The sequence below is a fragment of the Lissotriton vulgaris genome, chromosome 3_1, assembly GCF_964263255.1.
Source record: "Lissotriton vulgaris chromosome 3_1, aLisVul1.2, whole genome shotgun sequence".
Taxonomy (NCBI): Eukaryota; Metazoa; Chordata; class Amphibia; order Caudata; family Salamandridae; genus Lissotriton; species Lissotriton vulgaris.
The window spans coordinates 1,542,382,728-1,542,396,316 of NC_141689.1; the positions used below are offsets into that span (position 1 = coordinate 1,542,382,728).

The window sequence follows — 13,589 nt, forward strand, 5'->3', positions numbered from 1 at the left end:
TGTATCTGGCAGCTACCTGATCTTTCAATCTGCATCCTAGACAAGACCTGGGGCTAGATGTAGGAGCCCTAATACTGGTCGGTAACGGCCGAATTCGGCCGTTACCGACCGGTATTAGGGTTTTCTAATGTAGGGGGCCTAATTTTTACCTATTCTGTAAATTTACAGAATCAGTAAAATACCGAATCGGTATATTTACCGATTCGGTAAATCCAGATGTAGCTGGCACTTCAAAGAGTGCCACGGTTCCTTTAGGAGTCGGTATTTACCACGCAATCCTATTGGGTGGTAAAATACTGAATTCCAGTGTACATGCACATCTGTGCATGTACACCTATGTCATGTGACACACAGACATGCCCTTAGGGCATGTATGTGTGACACATGGCACACAAGCCTGCAATTGGGGTGCTACAGGGTGTCAAAGTGACACACCGTTTCCCCTGCCAGGATTCGTTATTTACCGATTCGGTAAATACCAATTCGGTATTTCCCATTGATTCCTATGGGCTTCAAGGCCCATAGGAATCAATGGGAAATATCGATTCGGTATTTACCGAATTGGTAAATACCAAATCTTACAGAATCGGTAATTTAAAAGAAAAATTACCTACATCTGCCTACTTCCAATTTACCTACTCTTAAATACCGAATCGGTATGATTCAGTATTTAGGAGTAGGTAAATCGGAATTACCTACATCGGGCCCCATGTTTCTAATAACTGAAAAAATGCCACCTGTCACTCTGCCATTCCTTGAGGGTTTTTAAAGGCATTTTAAAGGCATGTAGCATTTCAAGTTGGAGAATGGCTTGGCGAAGAGAGTGGACCTCTTCAGCAATGGCTCTATTTCGCTCAACCATGTACTGTAATGTTATACCCCGAATGTATACTTTCATTCTATCCCAAATTAATCGAAGTGAAGCTGTACCAATAATAATACGCCTGCTCTATGTTCTCTATTACCCCTCTTTACCTTTCTAATAAATCTCACTCCCAGTGGGACCCTTTCCTGCCAGATTATTCATGCTGTTCCCTAAAGACTTAGAAGCCATTAGGTATGCAAGGTGGGTTTACAGGTCGATCCCTTTGGGCAAGAAGAAAGGAAATCAGAGAGATGGCATGGGAAGACCTGCAGTTTGCTGCTAAATCTAGAGACTCGAAGGCATTTTGGAATGTAATTAATCACCCATATTTTTTAGCAGATGGTAACTCTAAAATATCCTGCCACATTTTGCCAGAGGAGTGTCTGATTTACTTCCCCACGATTTTCAGCTCTGCTGTTTCTGGCTTTCTAACTAATCCTCCTTGCGAGGCAAATTATACCGCCAACCAAGGGACGGCTGGTGTTTTCACCATGACACATATTGATGTATCTGAAGTAACTGTTGCTATTTTGAATAGCATACCCAGGAAGGCCCTTGGCCCGGACAGGGTGCCAATTGATGTTTATAAACAGAACCTACCATGGTGGGCCCCTCTTATTGACAAATCTGTTCCGGGCCATTCCCCCTGCAGGATTGCCTAAAACTTGGAGGTTTTCCACCATTGTCCCTGCCTTTAAGAAGGGCGACAGGGGAAACCCCATATGTTACTGTATGATCTCTCTTATGGACTCTTCTGTTAAGATCCTGGGTAGGGTGATTCTCCAGGATAGAGGATTGGGCAAATGACAAAAGTTTTCTGTCAGAGGTACAATATGGTATCTGCCAAGAGGTGGGCACGGTCAAATGGTCACTCAACCAGCTCTTGATAATAGGGAATTACATAAAGGGCAGGGGTGGTGCTCTGCACCTGGCCTGTTTGGACTTGTCTAGTTCTTTTTATCTTGTGGACAAGGGTAGTTTGTGGACTCTGATGACCAATGATGTGGTTGACAGAGACATAATCAAACTTTTAATGCGCTAAACTTTTAAAACGCCTGCATTAGGACACTTAGGCACAGGTTTGGTATACCCCCATCTGGGGACTGCACTTCTACTTTTAAGGTTTCCAAGGGGGTGAGACAGCGGTGAATTTTGGCCCTCTTTTGTGTCTTTTTTACATTAACTCCCTGGAGGGGTTTTACATTCAAATGTCAAAGATTTGCCTAAAATAGGAGATAGGTTTGGGCCAATGTTATTGTACGCTGACAACAGGGTGCTGTTGTCTCGTACTGCAAATGGGTTGTACCTTTTCATGAATGCTTTTAATTCTTTCATGACCAATTTAGGTTTGGAGGTTAATCATGCTCAATCTTTTATCATGCCTTGAGGCCCCAGGAATACTCGCTCACGCAGATTTATAATGGGTGAGATTCCTATTGCAAAAGTTCTACATTTTAGTTACTTAGGGATCCTAATGGATGTAAGTTTGGACTGGGACATGCTACTGACTCAAAGGGTGCTCAAAATGAGTAATGTGGTTGGTGCACTTTTCTTGTTTGTCAGAAAGCTCAAACACAAACCAATAAGAGACCTAATTACTTTATATAAAGCCAAGTGTAACTCTTTGGGCACCTATGGGGTAGGAGTATAAAAATTCTACCCATCTACAAATTGTAGAAAATACATTTATTTCCAGAATATTAGAACTGAAGTTCCTATGTGTACTTCTAAATATATCACCCATGCTGAGGTAAATTTGCCATACATTGAGTGTACAGTTAAATTAGCCCTATTTCTACTTTGGGTTCATATCTGGAGCTCAACCCACAAAAATGTTTCCTGTCTTGTCCCTTCAGGTTGTATTACCTTAGATCAAGGCCAAACTATCCCCAGGCTCACCTATGTTAGAAAATCTTTCATAGACTTGGGTGTGCCACAGCTTTTTTATTCACCAAATGAAATTAATAGTAACTCAAAAGCCTTGACTCAATTTTTTTTTTTTACTATAGTTATTTAAACCACTCTAAAAAATAATCAGGTATGGCAACGGTGAGCTACCACATGGAGATCGCCCTCCCGGTTGAATCAGGATTTTACCTGGAATGGATACCTAACCCTGAGCACCGTTTTTATTTAACACGTTTTAGGTTAAACCTTGTCTATTTTTTGGTAGCTCCTCCCTCTCAGGGAAGTTGGTTCCCATCCCAATTGTGCTGCCCCTGTACCGCACTAGCCAGCAATCGTGTTTACATTTTATGTTTTGTGTAGTTTTTATTCTGTCCCCAGGAAAATATTTTTATGCCCAATTTTACGTTCGCTTGTTTGTTGTTCCGCTAAAATGAGCCTCAAACTTCTACAGTTTTTAACGTAGGAATTTGTTTGCAATGCTGTCATGTTATATTTATGCTCCTTTTTAGATCAGGAAAGATGTGCGACAATGAGTCCATTAAATGTTTGTGCTGTACATTGTAATAGGTTTTAAATGATTTGTGTTAAGCATCTTTTATGGCCTCGTGGCTGCATAAAGTTTTTACTACTACTTCAGTGGTTTGATATGATTGTATGTATGTGTGATTGTAGCATATTTGGGCAGCCTTACCTATAAATGCTTAAAAAATAAAATTCATCTCAAATGTTTAGGGTCAAAAAATAATGAAGTTACATAAAAATTCTGGGTTTATTCTGAATGGAATATAGTAACTATTTAGAAAGCCCAAAAAGCAATGCTTAGTTTGTATAAGAATAAGTGCTAGAGCCCTACGTTTTTTTCCGAAGGCCTTGATCTGAACTATAGACGTTTGGGGTGCTAAATACCAAGGCTGTCTTGTTTTGATTCCATATCATATCTCTTTAATCTACCACCAGACACTTCCTGCCTTTTTATCTCACTTGTGCAGTTCTTTTTTATCCCTCTTTCCTTCTTTTGTCACTGTTTTTCAGCCTTTCATATCTTCTTTCTTTCCTCCTTGTGTTTTTCTCTCCCTTGCTATAGGTTAAAGTTTGTTGAGGAAAAAGTAAGTGTGACTCCCCAAAAATGAATGCTGGTGTGGGCCACCTGCAACCACTGCTGTAAATTAAGCACTGTCAAAAACACAATACCAGTGTGAAAAATAGTAAAATCTACCAAAGCTCACAATATTTATTAACAATATACATGTTTTTCAAGACATTTTCCAAAAAATAAACTTCTGAAAAATTACACTATAAAATGTCAGTCATTTCAAAATGTGAAAATAACTCGCATCCAATATCCTCATTAACTCTGATATGTTTAAGGTGCACACCAGCCATATTCAAACTAGCTAATGTTTCCTATGCTCGTTCCCCAATGTATTTAGTGGTTGTTATAATCTATCCTAACACACAGCTGCTTGCACAGTTCTAAATTGTCAAAGTATGATGAAACATGTTAACACTTAAAATGTGTGCCAATGATCGGATCACTCTTTGGTACTTGTCCAAATATGTATATTCTGACTGTTATACGAGTATTTGCGCATGTAAGGGAAGTTCCTAAAACAGGGAAGATGGTAAAACTCTAGTAGGAGGGCCAGCATGTTGAGCATCAGCTGAAAAATAGAGTTTCATATGTAAGGTCTGTGTGTGAGAGTATCCAGTCTCACTGTCATCAAGCCGTGGCCACCCAGTAAGTTAGCATCTAAAATGTCAGCTTCTGCACACATCAAAAATTACAGTCACTGTACAATGAATTCAGAGACTTTATTCAAAATTAAATAAATAACCACAGAAAGCACAAAATACTTTTCACTGACAAAACATGAGAGATTGAAATAAAAAGTTCTTGGAGTGACCTATTTTGTCCTGTGTTTTTTTACATAAAAGTACACATGAGAGAGCGCATCAGAGGGACAATTCAGTACTAGAGTAAACCGGCAGATCCCGCCCGCTCTTCCTATATTTGGCCACTGGAAAAAAGACATGATATTTCACTGGATAATAAATAAACAAAAATTAAATAACAATAAATACAACTTGCATTTTACAGCTCTTGCAAAGTACTAATGAGGTTATAGGAAACGTAAGCATACTGTTTCTTGCCAGCCAGATGCTTCTGTATTGTTTTAGGTTGAAAGGGGACCTCACTGTACTGTGAGACATAACAGCACCTTTCATGATAGGAGAGGACATGATTGACTCTCGTCGTTTTATACAGTGTATTGCTAAAGTCCCTCTCCTTGAGTACATTTTCAATATTTGTAAAACTAGTTACAATAAAGTTGATTGCACCTGGTAGTTCATTTAAAGTTTTACTCCCACATTGTGAGAGGAATTACTTTTCATTTAACACATTTACTGCAGGGAGGATGCCAGTTGTGAACAGTCTGTAAGGTTTTCTATCTCCTTCACCACCTCAATAATTGCTTGTGCCTGGTCTTGGTGGAGCACACGGGTAGCATTGGAGAGAAACTTCTCATGGAGGGATTCTTGGCTGAGAGGCTTCCTCCAGTGTCCATAGAAGGTATCACATCTGCCAGTCACGATCTCTCCGCTCTCCAGGAGCAGCACCACTTCCCCATACATCTTATCAAAGTTGGCCACATTGTCTTCAGGGTGCTCCACTACCACCTTCCTCAACAGGTTGATGAGATCTGGTCTACTAAGGCTGTCCTCACTGAAGGAAGAAATGCCCACCTCGCCATCCAGAAGGGCTGTGCAGGCGTTGAACTGGAAGGAGTGTCGAGCCTCGTGCTCAGACTCTGGGAAGGGCCTGTTGATATACTTGGAGACTGGGACCCTCAGAAGAACAGCGCGGATGGAAGCAGGGTTAAAGGAGCCCGCTATATTGGTGACTCTGTTTCTGACTGAGATGGCAGCGTCTGCCACCCAGTGCATGCCCAAGTGAGCTGGAAACCTCTTGAAGGCGATGTCTTGCTTCTCCAAGAGAAAGCTGTAATCTTGATCTGGCATTGCCAGAGACGAGGGCTGGTAGTCACCATAGAAAGCACTGAACCCCGAGCAGCCTGGCACATCATCTAAGATAAGTGGGTTAGCTTCCATCCCACGGGCAGCCAGAAGTGCTGCTTCCATCCCAAAGCGGGTCGCATTGCCAATATGGAGAGGCTTGGCAAGGGTTGCAGCATTGGCCATAGGTGCCCCCGCCAGAGAGGCAGCGATCGCTAACGCATGGGCACATTGTTTTGCATTCAGTGAAAGGAGCTTTGCTGTAGCAGCAGCACTGCCCATGGTGCCAACAACAGAAGGAGGGTGGAACCTGAAGGAAATAAAAAGATCGGTGTCAGACATGGAATAAGGATAATACCAAAATAGATTAAAAGAGGGGTAACGCTATCAATAAGTGTGAATTATGGTAAAATACTTAAAGCATGTCATACATTAATGCTATCGTGTAGTACGAGGAAACGTAGAAAAATAGGCTAGGATCTAATCAAGCATTTGACACAAACAAATAATCTAGTTACAGTGAACGGAAAAATAATTGTTACCATGTTTACATTATATTGTGTGCTATCCACATGCATGATTTTGTTTGCATTAGATTCCTCTTGCAGATATTTCTGCCCTTTGCCCCCATCAGGCACACAACATAACATTCTCTCTCTGTATGGATCTCACATATGACACATGGAATATTTCTATTCTCTTTCAGCATCTTAGCCATGCTCTGAAAACACTGGAGCCATTTATGGGTATTGTGTGTTGGCCATAGAATAATTCTGCCTTTTGTGGGCATCATACAAACCTTTTAGGGATATTGCTGGCTTCATTGGAGAAACGCATGAGTCTTCCTTGCACCTCGATGCCAACATTGAATGCCAAAAGGAAGTCTGAGCCGCTGGGTCGGAAGCTCACTGGCAACATCTGGGAGGCAGCCATTAGAGCTGGCAGCACAGCACCTGACGGGTGAGTGGCAGGGTGCCAAGTGTCATCGAAGTCCATGGAGTGACTCTGTTAAAGGAGGAGTAGAGGATTAGAAGGTACTTAAAGAAGGGTGTGTCAGGAAGTGAAGATAAGCAGAGCAATAGTGTCATCAACCTATGGACACAATTTACAGAAGTGTAGGATCCATATTCTAATATTTTGTTGAGTGACTGTGCCATTGCCCAATACAGACCCTTTACAGAAGAGGAAACAGACAAGATTTAACATTGGCGGAGACAACATTTAACTAAACTATTCACAAACTCATCGCTCTTAGTCTGTGATTGATGGATAAAGTGATAGCTTTCAAAATCCTTACCGCTACTCCATTGACATATGCAGCTAGCGTAGGTGGGAGTCTCAATCCTTTCCTTCCATACACAGAGCTGATGGCAGACAAGGAGTACATGTCCTGCGAGAGACAGAATTAAAAGTTAGAAATGGACAGTGTACCTAGACACCTAGTGGAGGAACAACAGAGCTTGTGGGGATGTGGATTACTCAACTCTATACACAGGATGATTCAACCTATGTGGTGGTGCCTATTAGAAGAAATGCAGGAGCAGGTACGGAGTCTCAGTGAGTAGATGTAGTGTTTCTGAAGGACGGTTGTACAGGGGATCAGAGGTCCCAAGGTTTATTTGGGTACCATAGTCCATGCACACAGTCCTGCTAGTGTCTCACTATATGAACTGCCTAAAATCTGAGTTTTTCATGGTGGATGAGTTAATCATGGTGGATTTTGTGACTTTGTCTGTCTCTCTTTTTACCTATGCTTCTTGGTAGATGGTCCTTCTGTCATTCTAAATAGTTATTTAATGGGTGAGGGGTTCATGGTGTGTTGCTTGGTTAGATCCAAGATTTGGATAATAACATGGTAAAATCTCATGGTGATACTGAACAACTAATGTCTCAAAGGGGTTTTGATCAAGGGATGGTTTGAATCATGAGATGTTGTTTTTAGTCAATGTCTCCTTTTCTTTTTGAGTAGCTCAAGGCCATGCTAACTTTTTGAGTCATTGCAGGGTGTTTTAATGCTTGTGTGCTACAAGATGTGCTGTTCATTTTGCTACCACACTCATCTTAACTGGCATGACTCCTGGGTGATGGTTCACTCTGCTGATGTACAGGGTTGTAATGGACGTGTAGTCCTTGGTGTGCTTTTTTGGTAGGCCTGGGCGGTAAATTCTGTTCCGCTCTCGGAATTTGGGTAATTTTGCATTCCCCGAGAATGACAAACTGGCCAAAATTCTGCGATCCACTGCTTTGTGGAATTTTTTGCTTGTTCGCACTTTCAAAATGCGTATTCGCAAGATATTTCCCCCTGAGTATGCAAACAGCATTAACAAACAGGAAAAGAGCATCGCGAACGGGTGAAACAAGCAATTCCACGTGTTCGCTGAATTTCAGCTTGCTCGCTGAGATTTTTAGCGTTCACAGAGCTTTGCATAGCACGACTATGAAAATTACCCCAACCCCCACTTTTTAGCTTGGAACCTGTCTGCTTTTAACTCATAGGGTCTCAAGGACATTATGGCCCAGTAGGTTTTTAATTCCTGGGTGGCGAATGGTGTGCTTGCTTTGGCCCATGTGTCAGGCTGGATCAAAGGGAGATGGTGGACATTGCTGGAATAGAGGCCTTTAATTTATGGATTTTACATTGGTGTTCTTTGGTGTTTTCCATGCTGTGGTGCTTGTAACTTTTTACATGGAAGGATTGCAAAAATACAGTCACACTCTGAGACTAAAAGGGGTTTTTAATTGTTGTATTTTTCAGAGTGTAATGCTTAGTGTGTTCAATGTCTCCTCTTACCTGGCAGTATCCCAGGGCGATGTTGAACACATGGTTCGTGCTTCCCACCAGTCCAACGCCGATGCTGTCCAGGATCATACGCTTGCTTCGGCGCCGCACGGTTTGGGACAGGTGATCTGTCTGGACTCCATGTATGAAGGAAGCAAAGCTGCTAGTGACCGCCTTCTCCAGGGGGCTCCCCTCCAACACTGAAGGAAAAGAAGAGACAGGATCAGAACTACAAGCATTCTGGGTTGGCTTCAGGCACAAATCCAGATGATTCAGACCAAAACCAGATGTTGTTTTTATGGGACAATCACTACCCAGGACTCTTGGAGTTCTAGACTGATAGCAGACTCAAACCAGTAACTGGAACCATGGCATAAGGAACCCACGTCAGGTTGAGTGACACCAGAACCTGTAACTGGGCCCATGGGATACAGAGCGGCCCAGGCCCATCAAGAGTGGCATCAGAACCAGTAAGTGGGCCCAGGGTATACTGAGCGGCATCAGAGCAGGGAGAGTGGCATCAGAACCAGTAACTGGGCCCATGGGATACAGAGCGGCCCAGGCCCATCAAGAGTGGCATCAGAACAGGTAACTGGGCCCAGGGTATACTGAGCGGCATCAGAGCAGGGAGAGTGACTCCAGAACCAGCAACTGGAACCAAGATATAGCGAGCGATCTCAGACCAGGGGAGGGGACACCAGAGCCATTAACTGCGCACAAACAATTACAGCGGGACCTCAAACTAAGAGCAGTGAGCGCACACAGTCACTTACCTTCCAACGCCGCTGTGTGCACCTGCCTGGACAGCCTGAGGATGGCGTGTGGTTTCTGGAAGAAGGGAAAAAGCAATATTAGCCGAGTTGTTTCATTGTATAAGAACATGGAAGGGAGTGGACAGGGCTAAAAGAGAGGAACACAAGGCAACAGAGTCAAGAAGGAGAAGAGGACAGAGAAGGGGGAATAACAGAGGAGAGATCTGAGGGTTTTCACAGCTTGCAAGTGCAATCTGTCAAACTGCCGTCCAAGACTGGCAAACGAATGACTTCAGCCTGGCACGTGAGCAGTCTCAGCCTGGCATTTAGCAATTCAAGGTTGAAACATGAGTTGCCCCAGCATGGCACATTGCCTGGCATATCAGCAGGTAGAGCATGGAGTATAAACAGCCATAGACTCGCACATGAGCCGCAGGACTGGCACTACAACCACTCCATCACAGGGGAAGCCCAACAGCAGGGCAGCACCCAGGTATGAAAGGCACCACCATAACATATGATGCCAGCACCTAGGAACACGTATGATGGTAGGACTCTGATAAATGACGCCAGCACCTTGGCATATGAAGTCAGCGCACTGGCATATGATGAAAGTACCCTGGCATTATAGGAACCATTCTGGTGTATTATGCCAGCACCTTACGTTGGCATACATCTGATAGCATCACTATGACAGGTGATGCCAATCTTTTGGCCTGTGATGCCAGCAGGCTGTCGTATGATGCCAGCGCCTCACCACATACAACAGGGGTCTCTGTTATGGAGCAAGCATTCTGATTGGATGTTGGCAGAGAAGCGGTGTGAAGCATGATATCAGCTGGCACAGTATGAAACTTTACTTTGCTCCTGCCGTGGATGCGAGAAAGACAAAGTCTCTTGGGCCACAGTGCACCACGAAGGCACTATGTGTCAAGTGAAACTTGCATGTGATCTGGGACCCCGTATCTATATGGGCACAGTTTTCTGATCGGCTAAAATAAATTGTTGTTTTGAAAATTCCCCTTCAGGGATGCCTCGAAAAACTCTGGCGATTGATGACCTCTATTTACGTTGTGTACGTTGTGCATTATTAGACCTACTTTGGGAAACAAATACTTACAGTAAAGTCTCAAACTCCTTTCAATTCAATCTGCTGCTGCTAATTCTGCATTTTAACCAGCAGTTTATGCTTCACTGGCTCTGCTTGTTAACAGCAACAGCGCTACAAACAACAGGACTGCGGCAAAACCCGAAGACGCTTTAAATATTACTGTCGGATTTCTGAGGATTCTGCTGTATGATAACAGCCTCTATTGGTGAACATCTTATAACAGACCTTAACTACCCAGGATGCTTCTGCTATGCTCACAGTAGACAGAGACGTCCATATTATGAACATCACACAACACATGGCGAATGGTCTCAGAACTGGCGATATTAAAACACGTGGCAAGGTAAGAATAAAAGGGGCTCTCCTATTCACAAACATATATTGAGAAACCAAACAAATACTTATTAAAAAATATGAGAATGTAAAAAATACATAAAAAGCATGAGAAAGCCAAGATGAAAAAAACGAAGAAACAAATGAAGGTAATATAGCCAAATACATTATCTAACAACTGAATGCACCGTCTGTTGTATTTTAAAAGATATCTCTCTGTTAAAAACAATATATGAATAGCGAGATCGAGAGAAATGCTTTCAAACAACCTAAGTGGAGAACGGACATAAATTATCCCCCCCAAGCAGGCGAAAAATATACAAATCCAGCCATCAAAGCTGCAAAACCCTGATGCCTGTACCGGGGCTCACCTGGAAGGCGCCTTGAAGCATGCTCTGCACTGCTGTCTGCCTCTGTCCTGAGAGAAGTTACCCCTGTCTCTGCGAGCAGTCTCTGTGTCTTTCGAGGTGGACCTCCTGTGCCCCGCAGTCTCTTTTGTCTCTGTCCTGCCACAGTCCTTCGCTCGGCCTCGCTCTCTCCGGTGCTGAGGGCAGGTGAGCTTCTGGTGCTGGCTGATGTGTCTCTCTCCTGACAGAGGTTATATACCCTGAAGAGGCGCGTGAGATCGAGCCCTGTGGAGAGTGACGTCACTAAAAGGGGCGGGCGAGGTGTGCCCAGCGCCAGGTGTCATCCTCTGGGAAAGGCCACAGAGAAATCTGGCAAAATCCTAAAATACTGTAGAAAAGACAAAAAAGATCGGGGCCCGTGGGAAATCCAAGGAAGACACCCCTGGCTGATCCACGGTGTCCGTGTCGCCCCCACCTGACTTCTTAAAATGGAGGATGAACTTAGATCATACTAGTGATAGTGATATTAAGAGTGCGTGTGCGCGAGCATATCAATCAAGGGATTCATAAGCGCGGGAAATCACCGGCGAGGGTCTCAGGGCAATCTGTATCTATCTCTGTATGCCTATACAGCTGCGCATGTATGTATTTATGAAACAACCATCTGTATTCACAATACAATTCAATTTCAAAGCTTTTATTCGATTTGCAAACAAATCATACAAGCAAAACATGAAATCAATCCATAGCATTAAAAAGAAGTTGTTACAAAATTTATACAGGGGAATCCAAGATAATTCATGTGGGGATAAGATACAAGCGTTTAAATATTGGATCTCAATTATAAGAGTTAAAATCGTACAGACAGGAATAAATAAATTGGCGCAAAATGCTTATCCTGGCAACTGTACGTTAATCGGAAAGTACAGACAGGAGTATAGAAATCATGGCAATACAATACTTTTCCTGGCAGCTGTACATTTCAAAATAAAAGTGGCAACAAAAAAACATATGTCCGCATTTTCTAATGCTGAAAGTAACGCAAGGGCTTTCTTAAAAGTCCGTGTGTTATATTTAATAAATATGGGTTTTAAATACCTTAATCTTAAAAAGTGATAGAATTTACAAAAAAGTAAGAAATGGCAGCAACTCTGACGTGAAACATTGTCGCAAGGGCAGGGAGTTTCCGATTTCTGTTTCTGTACTGGAAACGCAACTAAATGGTGTACGATACCCAACCTGACGCGGGTTAAAACATATTGATGAGATGGGCGACAAACATGTAGGAGATAAACTTGGAACCCCGATGGTAAGTTAAGTTCTCTATAGAACTTCACAGTAGTTAGCTTACCATATACCTCATCTCGCCCTTTCTTTTTGTACATCAAAAAAGTACAATATACAATACAATATTTACATACAAACATTTGAATCCAACATAGTAAATAGTTCACGCGAATACCCGTTTAATAATTTCATTTACAATTGTCATTTCTCTACGTGTGTGCGTATGTGTTTGTACTTATTTCTTTATCTCTGTCTATATGACTCAGTGCCTAAAATTCTTAGCATCTCTCTAAGAATATATCGGCGATTTTTGTTTACAAAAGAACAGTTACATTCACGCATTCGAAACCACTTTAAATAATTCTCTCATACTTCGCTCTCATAATTTATGGGTATCATACATCATTTTTTATAAGAAATAACTAAAAAAAAAACGAAATTTCCTCTGTACGTTCCATGGTTGGAATGTATTCTTAATAATATACTTTAAACAGTAAAATAAATAATTTATCATTTGAAACCTATGATGTCATATCTCAGAAAAGGAAGGGTAATAGCCTGGGAGATGAAGATTCAACTTTAATTCCCTATAATAATCTTAAAAATCTGAACAGGAAGTTCCATCACTTTTGGGGGCGCTGGAGGCGGACGTTCTCTTCAAGTAGCACCCTCCCCAACCACCCCACCCCCTCCCCCACCTCCAGCCCTGCAGGGAGCTCCACTCCCTGCGTCTGTTTTCGAAGTTAGGAAATCCCGGAAGTTCCAAACAATAAACACCTATTTGGGGTGACTTTCTCTAAGGCACGTTTCATCATAACAGCTCCTCCCTGTCTCTCCCACAGAGCTGGTTCCACAGGTCTTAGAAGGACCTGGAACCCCAAGTGACAGCACCTCAGTCTAAAAAGAGACAGTCTGGGATGTTCATTGATGGCAGAGACTTCAGAGCAGGGGCTGTTGTACCTCAACACCCCCCCCCCCCCACACACACACTCTAACAAGGGTTACAACTGGTCAGTAGACGCATGAACACGTCACATTACTGAGCACTGACAATACAGTTATTTATGGTTTTGAGCAGCCATACATAGCCCATTAACGCTGCCTCAGGGCGCTTTGAGATAAAAGGTAAACAGAGATATAGGAGAGATAGTTGGGGCGGGTGTAGGACAACAGTTCTAACTAGAAGTCAATG

General features: G+C 42.7%; 1 protein-coding gene across 1 annotated transcript; it reads right to left on the reverse strand.

Annotated features, from left to right (window-relative positions):
* Nucleotides 1-5,176: 5,176 nt before the first annotated feature.
* On the reverse strand, nt 5,177-11,155 carry LOC147728161 (cis-aconitate decarboxylase-like). The gene is made up of 6 exons (XM_086963237.1): nt 11,135-11,155; nt 9,341-9,395; nt 8,580-8,767; nt 7,086-7,178; nt 6,588-6,793; nt 5,177-6,098 (listed from the first exon to the last, which is right to left on the reverse strand). The coding sequence occupies exons 1-6, from the start codon at nt 11,153-11,155 to the stop codon at nt 5,177-5,179; spliced, it is 1,485 nt and encodes a 494-aa protein (XP_086819363.1).
* Between the last annotated feature and the right edge of the window lie 2,434 nt (nt 11,156-13,589).

What these genes read in the sequence shown, in the direction of transcription:
- LOC147728161 (XM_086963237.1), bottom strand. Translation starts at nt 11,155, where the DNA reads ATGCTTCAAGGCGCCTTCCAG. An exon ending in TGCTTCAAGGCGCCTTCCAG is followed by an intron (nt 9,396 to 11,134) that starts GTGAGCCCCGGT and finishes CCCTTCTTCCAG; the next exon opens with AAACCACACGCCATCCTCAG. An exon ending in GCCAGCAATATCCCTAAAAG is followed by an intron (nt 6,099 to 6,587) that starts GTTTGTATGATG and finishes TATTTCCTTCAG; the next exon opens with GTTCCACCCTCCTTCTGTTG.